Here is an 18298-nt window from a genome sequence, read left to right as displayed (position 1 = left end):
GAAGGCTCGGGGGTGGGGATCTGATCGAGGATCGAGCATCGAGTCTTCTCCTTGCGCGCCGTTGTTCTTATCTCGCTCACTCCTGTTACTGTCCTACTCGCTCTTATTGACGACTCGCTTGCTCTTATACCTTCTCGCTCGCTCACGTATACTAAAGGGAATTTTATATATAGATTAGGATTAGGATTATGTCTGAAAGGTTTAGAATGACAAATATGTATATGTTTGTATTACATCATATAAAATATATTATAATAAAAAAATATACATAAAAATTTATGAATAAAAAAAATAATTAATATTTCTTCCTCGTCCTCTTCCTCTTCCATCTTGTCCTCTTCCTCTTCCACTTTGTCCTCTTCCTCTCTCACCTCGTCCTCGTCCTCGTCCTCGTCCTCGTCCTCGCCCTCTCCTACCTCTTTGAGAGGCAGCTATTGCCTTGGCAATTATCGTCCCTAATTGTTCGCTCTGAAACATTAACAATAAAAAAAATAATGAAACAGCATGTTCATGATATTCATGATATGAGTATAACAAATATAACTTTATAATTATAACTGCACTGAGTTATACACAAAAAAAATAATTTAACTCAACAAAATGTATAATAAATTTAACATTTGTTGAGCCAAATAATTTCTTTTTTCAGTGCACAGATATAAGTATTTATCTAAGTAATGCTCGATTTCTTCACCTCTAGATGAGTTCTCGATAACTTTATCCAACAGATATCTTTCAGAATTGGTTTTCTTATTGATCGATTCTGGGATATAGGTGTGTTGGATAAAGTCATCGAGAGGTGAAGAAATTGGATATAAATAAAGGACTTAATTTTTTAAATTACAGGTGCTTTCCAGCAACGACACTGTGTAACACAGAGTATTATATTTCATTTTTTAACAACAAACAACAAAGATGAAACGATTCAGGCTACGTTCAGAAACATTACCCGGGTACACTAGGATATACTTTCCTCTCTTTCTGACTCACTGAGATAGAAAGGGAGGCAAGTATATCCGAGTGTACCCGGGTGACGTTTCTGAACGCACCCTCACTGTGTTTCACAGTGTCGTTTCTGTAAAGCACCTATGTAATTAAAAATTTAACACTTACATTTAATTGAAAAACGTCTGTTGCTGCTGGCGTTGCTGCTGTCATCAACGCCGTAGACGCGGTCGTCGTCGTTGCCGTCGGCGCCGTGGTCGTCGTCGTTGCCGTCGACGCCGCGGTCGTCGTCGTTGCCGTCGGCGCCGTGGTCGTCGTCGTTGCCGTCGACGCCGCGGTCGTCGTCGTTGCCGTCGGCGCCGTGGTCGTCGTCGTTGCCGTCGACGCCGCGGTCGTCGTCGTTGCCGTCGGCGCCGTGGTCGTCGTCCTTGCCGTCGACGCCGCGGTCGTCGTCGTCGTCGGCGCCGTGGTCGTCGTCCTTGCCGTCGACGCCGCGGTCGTCGTCGTCGACGCCGCGCTTGGCGTCGACGCCGCCGTCGTTGTCGACATCGTCGTCTTCTTCGGCGTCTTGGAAATATAACTGAAAAAGAAAAATTATTGAAAATTAATACATATTAATTAGAGCTTATTACAGTAATGATGTAATACATAATTATTTACTTACGGCTTCATAAAATGCGGACCTGCGGAGACGATATTGGCACATAGGACGTGGCGAACAATATGACGAACTGCGACTCACTTGTTGATGTCGCGGTCACGACGCTGCCGCGGCGCCACTCCTCCCTCTTACCCCCTTCTGAGGGAGCTATGCGATTCGCTTAAAAACGCTTTCTTTATTGTTTTGAAAAGATTCTCTCTCTTTTTAACGAAGCGATAGACAACAGTGAAGTCTTTCCATTCGAAGCATTTGCTAGAGCTGGTACTATTTGCTGCGATCAGTATATTTTATTCGTACACTAGTCGAAATATTAAATTGATTTTTCATTATCTAAGACGCTGTCTCGAGTGAATTCAGTTGACATTAATTGTTCACACAACAATTAATAGATTATCGGCTAGGTTACGTTAATTTTGTGCATATTTTGTGCGCAATAAATTAAGTTTATTTTTATTTTTTAATATTTTATTCTTTGAAGCGTACGTATTAATATTTTGTTTCCCTTTTTCGCTTCATTTTACTTTTTATTTTTTTATTTTTTTATTTTTCTACATCTTAAAACGTGTAGTAATTTTAATACAGAAAAGTACAGAATAAGTTATTTCTTATTAAGGACTCTTTTACGAGTACGAGCATAAATTAATTAATTGCAAAATGAGTGATCAGTATATAGAAAGTGTATATGAAAAATGTGCGTTTAAAAATTGTCGCAATGGTGTTTTTTCCACGGGGTCGCATTTATTTCGATTTCCATCAAGTACAGATGCAAGACACAAATTATGGATACGTAATAGTGGTAAGTTTTTTACATATATATATTTTTACATTTTCTTGTATTAGACGTACATGCATACATAAATATACGTAATACATACATACGTACGTACATACATATACATATACATACACACACATATATATATATAGATATTGACAAAATTATAGACATCCTAATTTTCATCGAAATTTTACTCAATTCTAAATTAGCGTAACTCCGCGAAAAATGGTCATATTGAAAAAAATTTTCTATTTTAAAAGGTAAAGTCTGTATTTGAAGGAACATATGACAGAAATTGAATTTATCCTTTCCTCATTCCAGTATCTTTTCTAAAGCAAGAACGTATTTAATCTCCCAAAAAATGCAATTTTTGATGCTCTCTACGGGGTGAAATAAATTTTTTGCGCAATTGCCATCATAACTATCGTCAACTTTGAACTTTTCCCTGTAAATAAAAAAAAATAAAGTCCGTACGATTTATTTTCGCGGCGTTACGCTTATTTGAAATTGTGTAACATTTCGATAAAAATTAGAATGCCTAATAATTTTTTCAATGACTGTATATGTACATATGTTTATATATTTTTTATTGATATATTTGGAAAAATAAATCAACATATCCAATGTGTGACAATGGCTGTATTACTGCTTTTGAGAAAAGGTTTCTTATTTAATTATGTAATTATTTAATGCAGTTACTACTGGCAGAGAGAAGAATTCTCTCTGCTACTGGTCACAACCATCTTATATGTCTGACGTATCTTTATGGCGCATCACTGCAAGTAGTATAGTTCAGTTACTGTGCGTCATGCCGCAATGGCATTAATAACTTACTTTTAATTTTATTTACTGTCGTGTTTATAATTAACTTAATATGTTTCGGTATTTTCAAAAAACGAATATAATACATTGCATTTGCAAGTAAAAATAAGAAATGTTTGCGTTGAAAAAATGTTATAAATGTAGAAACGCACATAAAGTTGCGGTAGTGAAAAATCTTTAAAATGCTAATACTAATTGCTAGTTTACATGGTTTCCAATACCGCGGAACTTTGTGCGTATTTGTATATCTCTTATAGTAGGTTCTCTCCTCTGAAGAATTAAATATTCCGAAAGATTTCTTAAGAGAAAATTTACTAGTAATATTTTGCATTTATTCTATTTCAGGAAATACTCGTTTGGAAAAGTGGTCTGCCAGTTCTATCCGTCGTGCCGGTTTGTGCGCAGATCACTTCAGTGAAAATTCTTTTAAGGGAGAAGGTAAGAAAAAATTAAAACGCGGCGCAGTTCCTCTTTCTTTCAGGAATATAACTTTACCTGAAGAAAGCAATGATGGAGACAATGATATGACAATGATGGACACAAACATGATGGAGAGCATGCCTATACCAGTAAATGAAACAGAAACAAGAGAAAATAATGAAAACGCTACAAGGCCAACAACATCAGCGAATGTTGAAAAAGATAAGGAACTTACAGAAAAGGAAAAAAAAGATAAGGACAGTAATGCACAAATAATAATTAAATCTTTAACAAATGAAAATATGCGTCTACGCCAGACAGTAAAAACGTTAAAATTACGTTTACAAAGATGCAATCGACGAATGCCTGTAAAACGTACAAATAAGAAAAGCCAAAATAAAATCATACAAGAAGTGATGGCAAAGAAAAAATTGCATCCCGTTGCAAAAACAATGATAAATTTGCAATTACATACGCCAAACGCGCCATATACAGAAGAAGAAAAAAATATTTCAAAGCAACTGTATTATTATTCAGCTTCTGCACTGCGTGGTTTACGAAAGGCAGGCTGCAATTTTCCTGCGGAAAGAACTATTCAAAGATGGAACGAAGAATATAATATGATACCAGGATTTTGCGATTTATATTTCGTAAATTGGAGGAGAAAATTTCCAAGATACCTGTAGAAGAAAGAGTATGTGCTTTGAAGTGGGATGAAATGTCCATAAAATCGTTTCAAGAATATTCACCCTATTTAGATCAAATAGAAGGACTTAAAGACCTAGGGCCTTTAGGAAGAACACATGAGGATGCAAAACACGTATTTGTATTTTGTTTGGACAGCATAAACGCACGTCATCCATGGCGTCAACCATTAGCATATTTTCTTCCTGGTACAGGTATGAAAGCCGAAGAAATAATATCATTATTAAAAGAATGTTTAGATAAACTGATTAAAACGGGTGCTGATGTGCAACTCGTTACATGCGATCAAGGTTCAAGTAATCAGAGTGCTTATGTAAAACTTGGCGTAAACTCGGATAAACCATTTTTTATTCATAATGGAAAAAAATATTACGCACTGTTTGATTTTCCACATTTAGTAAAAAGATTGGCGAGCTATCTGAGGAAACACAAGTATTTGTATCGCGATGGAAAAGTAATCGCATCATTCGATGATTTCGAAATTACATGGACCATTGATAATGCCAATAAGGGAGGTTCCAATTTATTGTCTCATATCACAAAAGCACATATTCGCCCCAATTCTTTTGAAACAATGAATGTGAAAAGAGCCTTTCAATTATTCAGTCATACGTTTGCATCCGCAATAAAAACTGCTGGTAATGCTAAATTATTACGGACAAATACGTGGGATGCAACGGCTGATTTTACAGAAAATCTGAATAAAGTAATAGATGCTTGCAATTCTTACAGTCTAAAAGTTACACATGGCGGAAAACGACCATTGTCTCCCAAAAATCCTGACGTTGAATTGTTATTAACAGACTTTCTGAAATGTTGCTCAACATGGTCTACATCGCTGGACAAAGTATCAAAAATTCCTTGTTTAAAAGGCTTTATTTTAACTGTACAAGGTATACTTGAAGTATATAAAGAACTCACAAGGCGATATGAAAAATTTGAACTTGCAACAGGATTATGTAACCAAGACTCGGTTGAACATTTATTCTCTAAATTAAGACAACGCGGAGGATTTAATCCCAACCCCACAGCAAGAATGATCCGACTTTCTCTGAGACATATAATATCTACGGGATATATTCCAACAACTGATAAAGGTAATGTTCAATGCCTTGAAGCTGAGTCTCTTATTAACTCACCGAGTCATCTTGTTAAAACGTTAGAAAATTCATTGAATGCAAATCATACTGTCATACAATGTGACGGTAGTTCTGAAGATGAAACATTTATGGAAGATTTGCAACTTCTTGCAGAATACGATAATGTGGAAAATGCAGAAAATGTTGAGGCACTAAATATATATGATCAAAATGCTGTTGCTTTTTTTGCTGGATATATAGCGCGACGAAGCGTAGGAAAAACGAAGTGCGATAATTGTCGGCATTGCATGATGAAAACGCCAATGGAAAACGCAACTGAAAATGAGATGTACATAGAATTTCAAGAATATCCAAATGCAGACGAAGATGCTCCTGCAGTAACGAAATTGGTACGACCGACAGATCTTTTTACAGAAGTGGTCCAAACGCAATTAATGACATTCAATCGTGTATGGCTGCATTATTGGCCATCAAAGCAAATTCTAGAAAAGATAACGAATGAATGTATAAATGCAACAAATGAAAAACACTGTGAATGGCTAGACAAAAATAATGCGTGCTACAATCATCGACTGCAAGCGTTGCGATTTATGACGAAGGTAAAATTGTACTCTCGCACGAGATATAACAATCGTGCTATAAAAAAAGGCAATACCCGCAGAAAAATGAGTAATTTGTTAAACAAATAAGAAATAATTACAAGATTGTAGCAAGATAGAATAAAAAAAAACTGCAATACATAAGCGTAAAAAAATAAGCAATAAAATAACATAGAACGCAGAATCATTTTAAAATATAATGTAAATAATGCTTTTTACATATTAATTTTGTACACAATATGAAATACAATACTTTTTTAAATCTATTATTGTTTTATTGCATCTTATCGTTCCGTCATTATGGACAGAAATACTTTCTACATTGTATCATGACATTGCATCCATTATGTCTCAATAGAGGCATATATGTTTGCAAGTTATGTTACTTTGCAACGAGTATGAATTTCCAGTAATGAGAAAAATAAGCATAAATTTTTCAATTTCATATAGAAGACCGCAATCACAATTGAAATAATTGCATAAATCGTAGACTAGCAGGTCTTGTCACGGAATATATAAAAAGTTGTAATATGTGATCATGCTACGAAATTGTAAAATCATGCATTTTCTTGTTATCAATGATGCGTAATAAGATGCAAATTATAATAAAGATTTAAAAAAGTACATTTAGATTTATTATATGCTGCTATTAACATAAGCATATTAAGTATTGCGCACGTTATTCTACAACTATAATAACTAAACTATTAAAAGTATTACTATACTAAAAGTACTACTAAAACTAAAAAGTAACGTACACACGTACTATACGCATATCAATGATTTTCATAAATCATTCGCAATAACAAACGTCGTAAAATATAAATATGAGAAAAAAAGACGTCAAAAATACAACTGATATTTTTATTAAAGGAAACCTACATTTATGTATATTTCCCCGTGATAAAACCTGTTAGTCGAAGATTTATGCAATTATTTCAACTGTGACTGTGGTCTTTACGTCATGCTCATTAACAGCAACACAAAGTATTGAAATAAAACTTCTAAGTTTAAATCTTTTTTCTGCGTTTTCTGATAAATTTTTTTAAAAATGCGTTCTATGTTTAAATTGCACATCAGCTAAATATAAATAGTTTATATAGCATAGCCTTAAAAAATTAGTTATTTCCAAATAATATACATATATATATTTTTTTTTCAAAGATATTAATGTATTGACTATTTATATTGTTAGAAATCTTAATATTGTAGAATGAAGAGGAGGGGTTTTTAGTGGGTGCAAGCCCCACACTACCCCGCCGGACGGCCGACGCGGGTGTGCGTCAGGCATTTTCCCCTCCCTAATAAAAAAAAAAAAAAAAAAAAAACGCGTGTACATACATCGTCGCGTTAGATGCAACATATATATTGAAACAGTATAATATATAAGTGTCACAGTAGTACTATAAGTAATAATAAGTAACAGTTATAGCGAGTTGCATTGAATAAAATTATTCTCGATTCGTTGTCGTAAATCGTTTATTATAATATATTTTATATGATGTAATACAAACATATACATATTTGTCATTCTAAACCTTTCAGACATAATCCTAATCCTAATCTATATATAAAATTCCCTTTAGTATACGTGAGCGAGCGAGAAGGTATAAGAGCAAGCGAGTCGTCAATAAGAGCGAGTAGGACAGTAACAGGAGTGAGCGAGATAAGAACAACGGCGCGCAAGGAGAAGACTCGATGCTCGATCCTCGATCAGATCCCCACCCCCGAGCCTTCTGCATGTGTTATTCTCATCTCGCTCACTCCAATTACTGTCTCGCTCGCTCTTATTGTTATCTCGCTCACTCTTATACCTTCTCGCTCGCTCACGTAACGAAAAATCTATAACTTTGCGTTACCGACATTAGCACGGAACGCAACCTAAATCGTGCACGTATGGGTTACCCCGCAGCCCAAACGTCGATATTGGCTACGTAGTTCATGTGCACGTTTTACGTCGTTCCCAGAGGGCGTATCGCGTTCGCGGATCACCTAAAACCGGGCCGTGTCGTCTCTCATTCTTCTCTCTGGTGATACGTGTACACGTGTATGTGATACGTGTATACGTGTACCCGTGTATGTGATACGTATACACGTGTATGTTCACATAAATGAAGATGAAATATGTGTATGTAGTATGTACACGGGTTAAAACACAATAAAGCTAAATACATAGCAATTGTTATTGTTATTTATTTACTGGCGAAACAAAAACACTTTATTGTCTAAATACATAGGTTACACGCAACATCTATTGTCAATGTATAAGTGTGTGTGAATAAATACATTTATTATAATAAGCGACATATATATTACGGAAAAATAATGTTTATTAATATTTGTTTTTCTTAACTTATCATAAATTTCGAAAATGTAGAAAATTGTATCTATGAAAGTAGACTTCTATTTGGGTATAAAAAAACTAACATATTTACATTTTCTAGCAGTAAAGAACTTCTTTTTGAAGTAATTATATTACCAGCCGTTGAGAAACATCGCTCTGAGCTTGCAGAAGATGCCGGTATACTCAAATATCTTCTGGCAAGATATGAAATAGCAGGAAGTTTATCCTTCCGAATATTCCACCACTCAAATGGATCCAAATCAAATCTTAGTTGCGGTTCAGACAGATAACGTTGCCATTGCGTATCAATGTCATTATTATTGATTTCTTGCTGATAAAGGAACTCCAAAGCACTATTTTTTGTGGTAACTTTGGAGCACGTGTCTTCGACAGGAGATACTTCCTGTAGCATGTATTTCACGTGACCTCTAATCTCTAATCTCGCCTCAAAAGGTTCATGATCCAAGTCTTTAAATCTTGGATCCATCATTGAAGCAATCTGTCTCGCTGTAATGTTGTTGGAGGTCCATGTTAAGGCGAAACGTTGTGTGATTTTATTTGCGATTATTTCCTTGGCGTTCTTTATCATTACATCATCCTCATCGCGAATTTGCATGTGGTTCTGAAGTGTCTTTTGTAGGACAGGACGAACCATGGATACAGGAGAACTGTTGTCGCCACATAAAACCGTAGTTGCCAATTGCAGAGGTTTTAACAATGTCAAAAGCGCCTCTATGAGTGTCCATTCTCTCTCGCTTATTTCTAAGCTTTCGGCTACCGAAGCTGTGGTACTACGACGATCTGTCAATACATTCATGACAGGGATTCGGTTCTGAAGAAGTCGCTCGAGCATAAAGTATGACGAGTTCCATCTTGTCTTGCAACTCTGTAAAAGACTCATCGTAGGTAGACCGAGCTGCTCTTGTTTATCTTGAAGCGCGTATTTTGCCACATTTGAGTGTTTAAAGTGTGAAACAATTTTGCTGGATTTCACAAGCAGTTTTTCAATATCACCTCCAACGAGCGCTTTGTTAACCGCTAGCTGGAGACTATGAGCAGCACAAGTGAGACCAAACTTTTCTTAAATTTGCTGGAGTAAGTGAGTAGCGTTTATAATATTTGTGGCATTATCGGTGACTACTGCCATGACTTTCTCATTAATGTTCCATTTAACGAATAATTCCTCCATTCGACTGGCCAAATTTGCTGCTGTGTGACGCTCCTCCATTTCGTATACTCCAAGAGTGAAGCATTTAGGAGTCCAATTCTCATCCAACATGTGAGCGATTAGAGTGACATAAGAATGCTGTGTTAAAGAAGACCAGCAATCAGTAGTGCATGAAACAGCAACAGCATCTTTCAGCGCGACTTTAATTTTCTCTTCAACATTATCCTTTAATAGATTCAACCTTTTTTTTAGGGCTTCATCTTTACATGGAGAATAGCCTGGGTCCACTGCGGTCATAAATTGCCGGAACCCCTCGCTGGAGCAAAAAGAGATCGGCATTTGGTTGATTGCAATCATTTTAGCCAATGCTTGGTGTATGAGTTCCTTTCGCTCTGCATTGCAAACAATGTTGGTTTGTAATGTTTGTATGTTGCGCTGCTTCCGTCGGCGTTTCGGAATTGATTGAAAAGACGAACTTGATTGGCGTTTCGGAATTGATTGAGAAGACGAACTTGATGGGAAGAGATCAGCTATCTGATCTTGTTCAATGTCTGTATTGTCTCTAATATTATTTTGTTGTTCTTCAACGCTTGTGTTTTCTTCATGATCTGATGGATCGTGCCTGTAATTTATTTTAATATAAAAAGCATTTGTCATTTAGAGTAAATTTATTTATTTATCAAATCATTGGAGAAAGCCATTTACGGTCTGACTGGATCTTGGTAGCCTAATAACATTTTTGTGTGAATTATTGTATAAATTTTCCAACATAATAACTGCGCGCCGAACATTTTGTCAGTCTTAAAACACAGCTTTTGTTGGAGCAGTAATTTCACATGTTTAAATCGATAATCAATTTAACTTGTGATGCTAACAAGCATCACGCCCGTCACGGTATGAGGGAAGCAATAAATTCTTTACAGTGTTTTAATAATGATGCTTATTAGCATCGTAAGTTAAATCGATTATATCGATTTAAATATGTGAATTTACTGCTTCAACAGAAGCTGTGTTTTAAGACTGACAAAAATATTCGGCGCGCAGTTATTGTGTCGGAAAATGTATACAATAATTCACACAGAAATATTATTAGGCTACCAAGATCCAGTCAGACCGTAAATGGCTTTCTCCAATGATTTGATTGTATATCTTAACGGTTTTGTTCACTTATTAATATTATTTATTTATGTTCAATTAAATTTATTTATATTCAATTAAAGTTACTTGCATGCGCAAGTCATATTTATATAAATGTTTCTTTATTAAGTAGCAAAATAATTTTTCGTTTGCGGTATAAAATAATAATAAATATTTAAGAAGAAACTAACTGTGTGTGTATGTGTGTGTTGTTCTCTAGATGCTGTGTTGCTTTCCTTGTAAACACCATGAATTGTCATTAAATGTCTTCCCAAAGATCCGGTAGTACCGCCAGTGCAGGAGAATTCATTGTCGTCTGTGTCATCGCATAATTCACAATATGCCTTATCACCTTTACGGGTAGCGTACTGCCAAACCCAACTTTTGCGAAGCTTCATGCTGCTTGTCCAATAATTACATGAATTGTGATCTCATCCAACAGACAGAGTTTGTCTCCACGCGATTGAAGATACAAAGGAACAAATAACAGTTATTTTGAAGGTGCTGCCAGAAAATGTCGATGTTAGTTTTTTTATACCAAAATAGAAGTTGACAATAGATGTTGCGTGTAACCTATGTATTTAGCTTTATTGTGTTTCAAGGTTTCAACCCGTGTATTTATTTTCATTTATATGTATACATACACGTGTATACGTATCACATACACGGGTACACGTGTATACGTGTCACATACACGGATACACGTGTACACGTGTCACATACACGGATACACGTGTACACGTGTACACGTACACGAATATTCGTGTACATGTGTCACGTGCATAAGTACACGTGAATAAAGGTTTCTTAAATCCGTGTACACGGGTCACGTGTACACGTGAATATTGAAACACGCGGACAATCGAGAGCTCTAATTTGAGAGATATGGATATGTGGATGACACGTGGATATTTAATGGATATCCCTGGTGGCTATTTGAGAGATATGGATATTTTTACATCCCACACAGCACACTTTATCTGATGGACGTCCTACAGACATCATTTTGGAATATCTCAATAACCGCAGGACATCCCAAAATGGTCTCAGATATCCGGTGGATATCCAGCAGATGCACAAGTGTCTGGCTATTTAGTATCGTGCAGACATCTTAGATGACGTCCACAGGATATCTGAGGCAGACCGAAAAATGTCGCAAGATATTAATTATATAGCACTCGCGATATTATATGGATATTCTATATACAATGAGCCAGAAATTATGGTTTAACCAGAAAGGGGATAATTGTACAATCATGGACAGAAATATTATTCCTCTTTTTTGATAAATTTCGGAATGCATTCGTCTTGTCCAATAAAAGAATTCTCCCATTGAAAAATAAATTATAAAATTAAACAAACACATTCCAAAATTTATAACAAAAAATTAACCTTTCTATCCACGATGTACATGAAAAAATAAATATATTTATGGGGCATTCCACGCCAATTCGCGAGGGGTCAAACTTCGACCTTTTTATTTTTGATGGCGGCTCGTTTTTTAGCAGATCTTTACGAGTACAATACCCATGTAAGAGCGTTGCTATAATAAATGTAGCGTTTCCGAAATAGAGCCTGCGCAAAATGAAGACTGCAAGATTTTCATTTTGCAAGGGGACCTAAGTCGTCTACAGACGATTCCGAGTCTCGACATCGAACTCGCAAAACTCATGTTCGACCGTTAGACGCCCGCGCCGTGCCATCGTAAGCGGTGAGATCCCGACGACGGGCAGAGGCGCCGTACGGCAAACCGGGCTCGTGCGACGACCGGCCCGCGAGGACCGGCCGCCTAGTAGTGTGTCACATTGTTTTGAGCCTTTCGACTCACGAGACTCCTAGAGATATCATTACCACCTTTGATTAGAGAAGATACGGCCTTAGAGGCGTTCAGGCATAATCCCACGGATGGTAGCTTCGCACCACCGGCCGCTCGACCGAGTGCGTGAACCAAATGTCCGAACCTGCGGTTCCTCTCGTACTGAGCAGGATTACTATCGCAATGACTGGTCATCAGTAGGGTAAAATTAACCTGTCTCACGACGGTCTAAAATACGCTATTTCGATCATATTTTTTAAAAAAATTACTCGTAATTTTTATAATAATATTGTTAAACAACTAGAGTAAAAAAACACAAAAGAATATCTTAAAAACCCCATTTTCTATTTTTTTGAAATTTATAAGGAATATTCTGGGGAGTATTAAAAAAATTTTAAGACCGGTCCGAAGTTGCGCAGAAAATTTGGGAATTTTTATAAATTTTTTTGTAAGGCAGACAGAGGTACCGTGGCTTCGCACGGACTTGCGCGCGGCCTCGAGCGGACTCGAGCTTCAACACAGTACAACCAGTAAGTCAACGTGACTAATTATTTTGCTTTGCGCCGATCCGTACTGCGCATCGACATGTTGTTGGGCGCGCTATGGTCCCGGTTTTATTCACATTCTTACTAGGAAGGGCCTATAGGTATAAATACACGTACAAAATCACTTAGCGTCTCTTTACATCATTGATTTCACAGAGTTTTCCATTATTTGACCTAAAACGTACGAAAATCTACTGTGGCGTCACACCGACTTTGCACTACTACACATACAAAAATCCTCTGATTGGCGCGCCCAACAACATGTGGTCCTAGGAAGAAATCTCTCCGAAAATATCCTCCCCGGAAATGAGCTCCCGGGAAAATCTCCCCGGAAAAAATCTCCCCATCCAAAAATCTCCCCGGAAAAAATCTCCCCATCCAAAAACACAGTAATACTGTATTTTAAATTGTGTGGCATCATTTGTGGCGCTTCACTACCGTTAAACTAGACACATAGTGTGCCTTGCAAAGTACATGCATGGGCTTTCCACGCGTAGAAAGTCGTAAACCCATCTGGCACCTCGTTTTACATGGAAAGTGTATGCGTGGAGGTAGTAGGTTCCATCCCCCCTAAAAAAATAGGTTTGCAAGGCAAAGCGAGGTTTATTCCACACTAATGCGGAATACTTTAACGGTAGTGGAGCCAAGTCAGAAAAAAAATGATTAAACGTTTTATAGTAGAGATAGATGTAAAGTATTGTATGGAAAAGTACATGCCTGGTTGCAGCGAGTTCCGCCCCCCCTGCGGAAGGTTCCACAAAAAAAAACTAACCTAACCCTTAACCCCTTAACCCAACCCATTTGTTGCGTGGGTGGACCACCCACACACGTGTGTGTGTGTGTGTGTGTGTGTGTGTGTGTGTGTGTGTGTGTGTGTGTGTGTGTGTGTGTGCGTGTACGTGTGCGTGAGCGTGTGCGTGTGCGTGTGCGTGTGCGTGTGCGTGCGCGTGTGCGTGTGCGTGTGCGTGTGTATTTGCGTGTGTGTGGTTAAGTGCTATCGCGCGCGTTAAGCCCCTTGCACAATAGGCGATAGCGATAGCAATAGTGACAGCGACAAGGTTGCCGACAAAGCTGTACAGACGGCGTCATTAATGCTTTCTTAGCTGTGTTCTGGGGATTTCTATAGTGCACGTTACATGTACTATGTCTTCAGGTGAAAGGCATTAATGACGCCGTCTGTACCTTTGTCGGCAACTTTGTCGCTGTCGCTATCGCCTATTGTGCAAGGGGCTTTAGATTCTGCGTTAGAGTTATTGCGCGTGTTGTAATTTCGCGTTATTACTCGTATTATATTCAGCGTTGTGTTTAGAGTCCCGCGTCTCTCGCGAGCGTCTTATACCTTGGCGACAGAACCCTTTCGCGGTTTTGGACGTCGAGTCCTTGCGCGCCGAGCGTGGCGCAGCACTACTTTGATGATATTTCATGTTCAATATTACTTCGTATTCGATCATATTTTCTGTTTCTTGTACTATTATATGTAATCCTAGTTTACGTTCCATATTACGTCCTATTTACTTTGTTATTTCGCGCTTACTTCTACATTGTGTTTATTTAGATTCCGAAATTAATGTTCTCTCACGTTACATTATCTAATTCTGTTAATTCAGTCTCTTTAATACAATTTAATGTCTGATCTCTGCTATTTCATAATCCGACTCAGTTTAATTTCTGACTTCCGCTATTCAATAATTCTCTTTACCATTCGATCTCATAGTATTTCCAAGTTATAATAAAGACTGTTACTGACTAGTATTAAACATTTGTATGTTGCTTAACCGTCACCCAGCCGAATTTTAGAGCTGCCCGACATCCACCTCGCCCTTAGCCGTTAGGTCGAGCTGGCCGATCTCTCGCACGACCGACTAAATTAGCTATCGGTTTAGCGTATGGATTTCGCGATTTTGAGTAACTTAGTGGACGCGAGTATTACGCGTCTGGCGCCCAACTTTTTGGTTTAGAGTGTAATTGTCGGGCCGTGCGAGGGACCAGTTGGAGAGGCCTGTCATCCTTCTCTCCTCACCTCCCCTTTTGATCCATCTTGCGCCTCGTGCGCTATTCACAAATAAAAAGACGTGACAGTGCATTGTCTATATATATAATATTACTAATTATTTTATTATATAAATTTATTTGTCGACGTCAGATCGACATTGATTCGACGTTGAGTCAACTATAATTAGTCAATAAGTTCGTCGATCAACAGTGATTCGACGTCGAAAACGTCGATCAATTCGATTTAACCAGCTGTCAACCTCTTCGACGTCAAATTAACGTTAAATCGACGTCACCTTTCTGACTGGATAGGGATTGCTATTTAAAAATTTTAATTTGACTTTTATTTCAAAATGTCGGGTCATCCGATAGATGGCATCCGATAGGATTCGTTTCTCGTATTTAAAATTTGAACAATGGTATAAAAACAGTATATAAATCATATAAATGACGGAACTGCACAACTTGTATCAGTTGTATCAGTCGCGCCTATGTGTACTGTCTATACACATATACTAATAAATTACTTCCCTTAGCACTGACACAAACTTGTAAATTTTTCAAACTTTGTTTGTTCATAACTTTTAAATAAGCAATGACCGCCGATTAAGTTATAAGGAAAAGTTACTCAGGATCACGTCCTTGACAACATATGTTAAGGTCATTGAAATTGGTGAGGTCACCCTCTTTCTGTATAATTACCTAATTTTATTTAAAAATTTTGTGACTTAATTATATAGAGGAAAGTCCCCTATTATGAGATAAACTCCTAATATGCGATAGCGGGGTTTTTGCTAAACTAATAGGTTCTATTTGTTGGTTCCACCATGAACTTATTGCCCTTGGTGTAAAACCTATTTAGTAGAAAATTCATTGTTCGATCGTGCATGCACTCGTTACGAATATCGAAATTGTGAATTTGGATGTTGTCAAGTTCCATAAAGGTAAGACTTTGAACCTTGTTTATTATTATATAATAAATAAATATTTGACAATGAGTTTTGTATGCAGCGATAGAGTAAGGTCGTATTAATAGGAAAATACAGGATATGTTGAGTTGCTTAATTTAGATTTGGTGATCGCGAAACCGCAAGGCGTGGGGTCCGCAATATGAGATATTCAGGGTGACGATCGTTGCTAGAGTATGAAGGAATGTACAGTAATTATTGTACAGTAATAAAAAGTGGGAAAATACTATGTTAAAGTTAAGGGAAGGTTCATACGAATTTATAAAAGTGTGCTGATGGTGATCGCATGCTCATGCTGGGCGCACACTGGCTGCGCTGGAAATATTGAGTATAAGTGGGTTTGCGATTATTGCAAATAAGCTTCTCCATTACATTTGTATTTCAGAGACATTAAATGAAGTTTTCTAATTGCAATACCGATGTATTTTGCACATTATTAGCGATTTCTCAAGGTATCTCATATTAGGAGTACACTTTTTCGATTTTGCATGAAGTTCATTTTTTACATTTTTCTAATTTTCAGAAAAATTAATATTTAAATTAGATTTTACATTTCAGCATCTTAAAGCTTATTAAATTCCCTTTAAAATGACCTACTACTTTTTTTCATTCTGCCCATAGACTTCCGATAATCACACAAAATAGATGTGGTGTCTCCATTGTTAGGATGGGATCGGATGGATGAGTGGAGAGATGATAATATCCATGATAAAGCTTATATTTCAGCGTACACCAGTTCAGCGATGTTTACAAAGCGTAACGGACACACAACGAAAAAGCAGAGAGTGAGTGATGTAGATGTCGCGATGCCGTATTAGGGAGGACGGCGATTGGTAGTACTAATACGCGGACTTTTGAGAAATCGTACACTATAACATCCATAATAGGGGACTTTAGTAGACCAATAACAGTATCCAGGGCGGTCGGGTGCAACCGAGGGGAAGCGGGGGGGGCCGCGCGCACGCAGGGGAACGCCATAAGAGATGGGCGAGGGGGACGAGGGGGGGCATGGGGTGGAGATGGGTGAGGGGGGTGAAGGGCGGACAGGTGCAAGGGGAAACAGGGGGGGTGAGGTGGACAGGTGTGAGGGAAAATTTCCCCTGTAACCGGACAAACATTCCCCTGGAACTGGACAAAGGTGTATCGCTGTCCAATCAGATCGCGGTACGAAGACTCGAGGCTGTCCAATCAGATGCGAGTATTTTGTGGGAACACCTGTCCCTAGGCGGGTGATGGGGAATTTCGCACCGCAGTGTTGCCACCTTGCAATAACCTGAAAGACGTAAATTCCCTAGGCGGGTGATGGGGAATTTCGCGCCGCAGGGTTGCCACCGGGGGTTGGGGGGATCGTCGCTCCGAGAGGGCGATCGAATCGGCGTTATCGACCACGTTATCGGCCGCGAGCGGAAATCCGCCCCGATTCGCGCGTCATCGCGAATAATGTTATCATCGCGCGCGTTCGAACTCGTTCGAGGTCGCTCTTGTCAGTTCCTCCTTTTGTTTTTTTCGCAGGATGCGGCAAGCGGATGTCCCCTTCCCGGAAGGGTGTATCCTGTAGGTACATCCTCCGTTGAGATAATGAACGAGTATAAATTGAATTGGCGCGACAGCGTAAAGCGCATCGGAATGGGATAAGTTAATGTGGTTTTTTTCTTTTAACGTGGTATGAGCGGCGAGTACGTAGAACTTTGCAAACCGGCGTGGGTGAAAATCAGAAATGCTACATTTCCGAAACCGCTCGTGAAAATCAGCGAACCGCTCGCGAGGAATGGAGATCCGTTCGCGAGGGAGTGGGATCCGCGGCGCATCGATGTAGCGAGATATCTGATCCGTCGCGAAATCGGAATCGCCGATCTCCGATCACATCGGAAGTTTCTCGATCGCTATATATTTTGTGAAACAAATCGGTGTCCGCGAAACCGATCTCCGATCCCAGCCCCCTCGGAGCGCCCTGGGTGGTTACAGTGCACTTCCGACCCCCTCGCCGCCCACTTCATATGTAGATCGTGAAACAAATCGGCGTCCGCGAAAACCATAAATGCTACATGGGGTGAAGTCACCGTTATTTTTTGACGCGGTATGCGCCGCGAGGAAGTGAAAAAACTTGAAAAAAGTGTGTGCGCGGGAATCAGCAAACCGCTCGGGAGGAGATTGACGAAAGACTTGGATCCGTGTAGCGTCGACGTAACCGGATATGTGATCGGTCGCGAAATCGGAATCGCCGATCGCCGATCGTACCGGACGTTTCTCGAGACAAACGTGGCGTATCACCTGCGAGGACGGTGTTACAACGTAATA

At 38.5% G+C, this 18298-nt stretch overlaps 1 protein-coding gene and 1 long non-coding RNA gene across 2 annotated transcripts; both read right to left on the bottom strand.

The window, feature by feature from the left end:
• Nucleotides 1-224: 224 nt before the first annotated feature.
• LOC139783846 (uncharacterized) lies at nucleotides 225-3083 on the bottom strand. The gene is made up of 2 exons (XR_011721390.1): nucleotides 1114-3083; nucleotides 225-468 (listed from the first exon to the last, which is right to left on the bottom strand). It is a non-coding gene; the product is annotated as an uncharacterized lncRNA (long non-coding RNA).
• Nucleotides 3084-5872: 2789 nt separating this feature from the next.
• On the bottom strand, nucleotides 5873-10279 carry LOC139783845 (E3 SUMO-protein ligase ZBED1-like). Its single transcript, XM_071723001.1, has 5 exons — nucleotides 10248-10279; nucleotides 10055-10164; nucleotides 9466-9934; nucleotides 8510-9423; nucleotides 5873-5913 (listed from the first exon to the last, which is right to left on the bottom strand). The coding sequence occupies exons 1-5, from the start codon at nucleotides 10277-10279 to the stop codon at nucleotides 5873-5875; spliced, it is 1566 nt and encodes a 521-aa protein (XP_071579102.1).
• Between the last annotated feature and the right edge of the window lie 8019 nt (nucleotides 10280-18298).

The sequence above is a fragment of the Temnothorax nylanderi genome, unplaced genomic scaffold (assembly GCF_030848795.1).
Source record: "Temnothorax nylanderi isolate EJ_2023f unplaced genomic scaffold, tnyl_v1.0 TNYL_tig0549_pilon, whole genome shotgun sequence".
Taxonomy (NCBI): Eukaryota; Metazoa; Arthropoda; class Insecta; order Hymenoptera; family Formicidae; genus Temnothorax; species Temnothorax nylanderi.
Note: the sequence above shows the minus strand (reverse complement) of the source record. Positions and strands in the feature narration are given on the sequence as shown.

What these genes read in the sequence shown, in the direction of transcription:
- LOC139783845 (XM_071723001.1), bottom strand. Translation starts at nt 10,279, where the DNA reads ATGTTATTAGGCTACCAAGATCCAGTCAGACC. An exon ending in TACCAAGATCCAGTCAGACC is followed by an intron (nt 10,165 to 10,247) that starts GTAAATGGCTTT and finishes AATAAATTACAG; the next exon opens with GCACGATCCATCAGATCATG. An exon ending in AACGCTACTCACTTACTCCA is followed by an intron (nt 9,424 to 9,465) that starts GCAAATTTAAGA and finishes TGCTGCTCATAG; the next exon opens with TCTCCAGCTAGCGGTTAACA.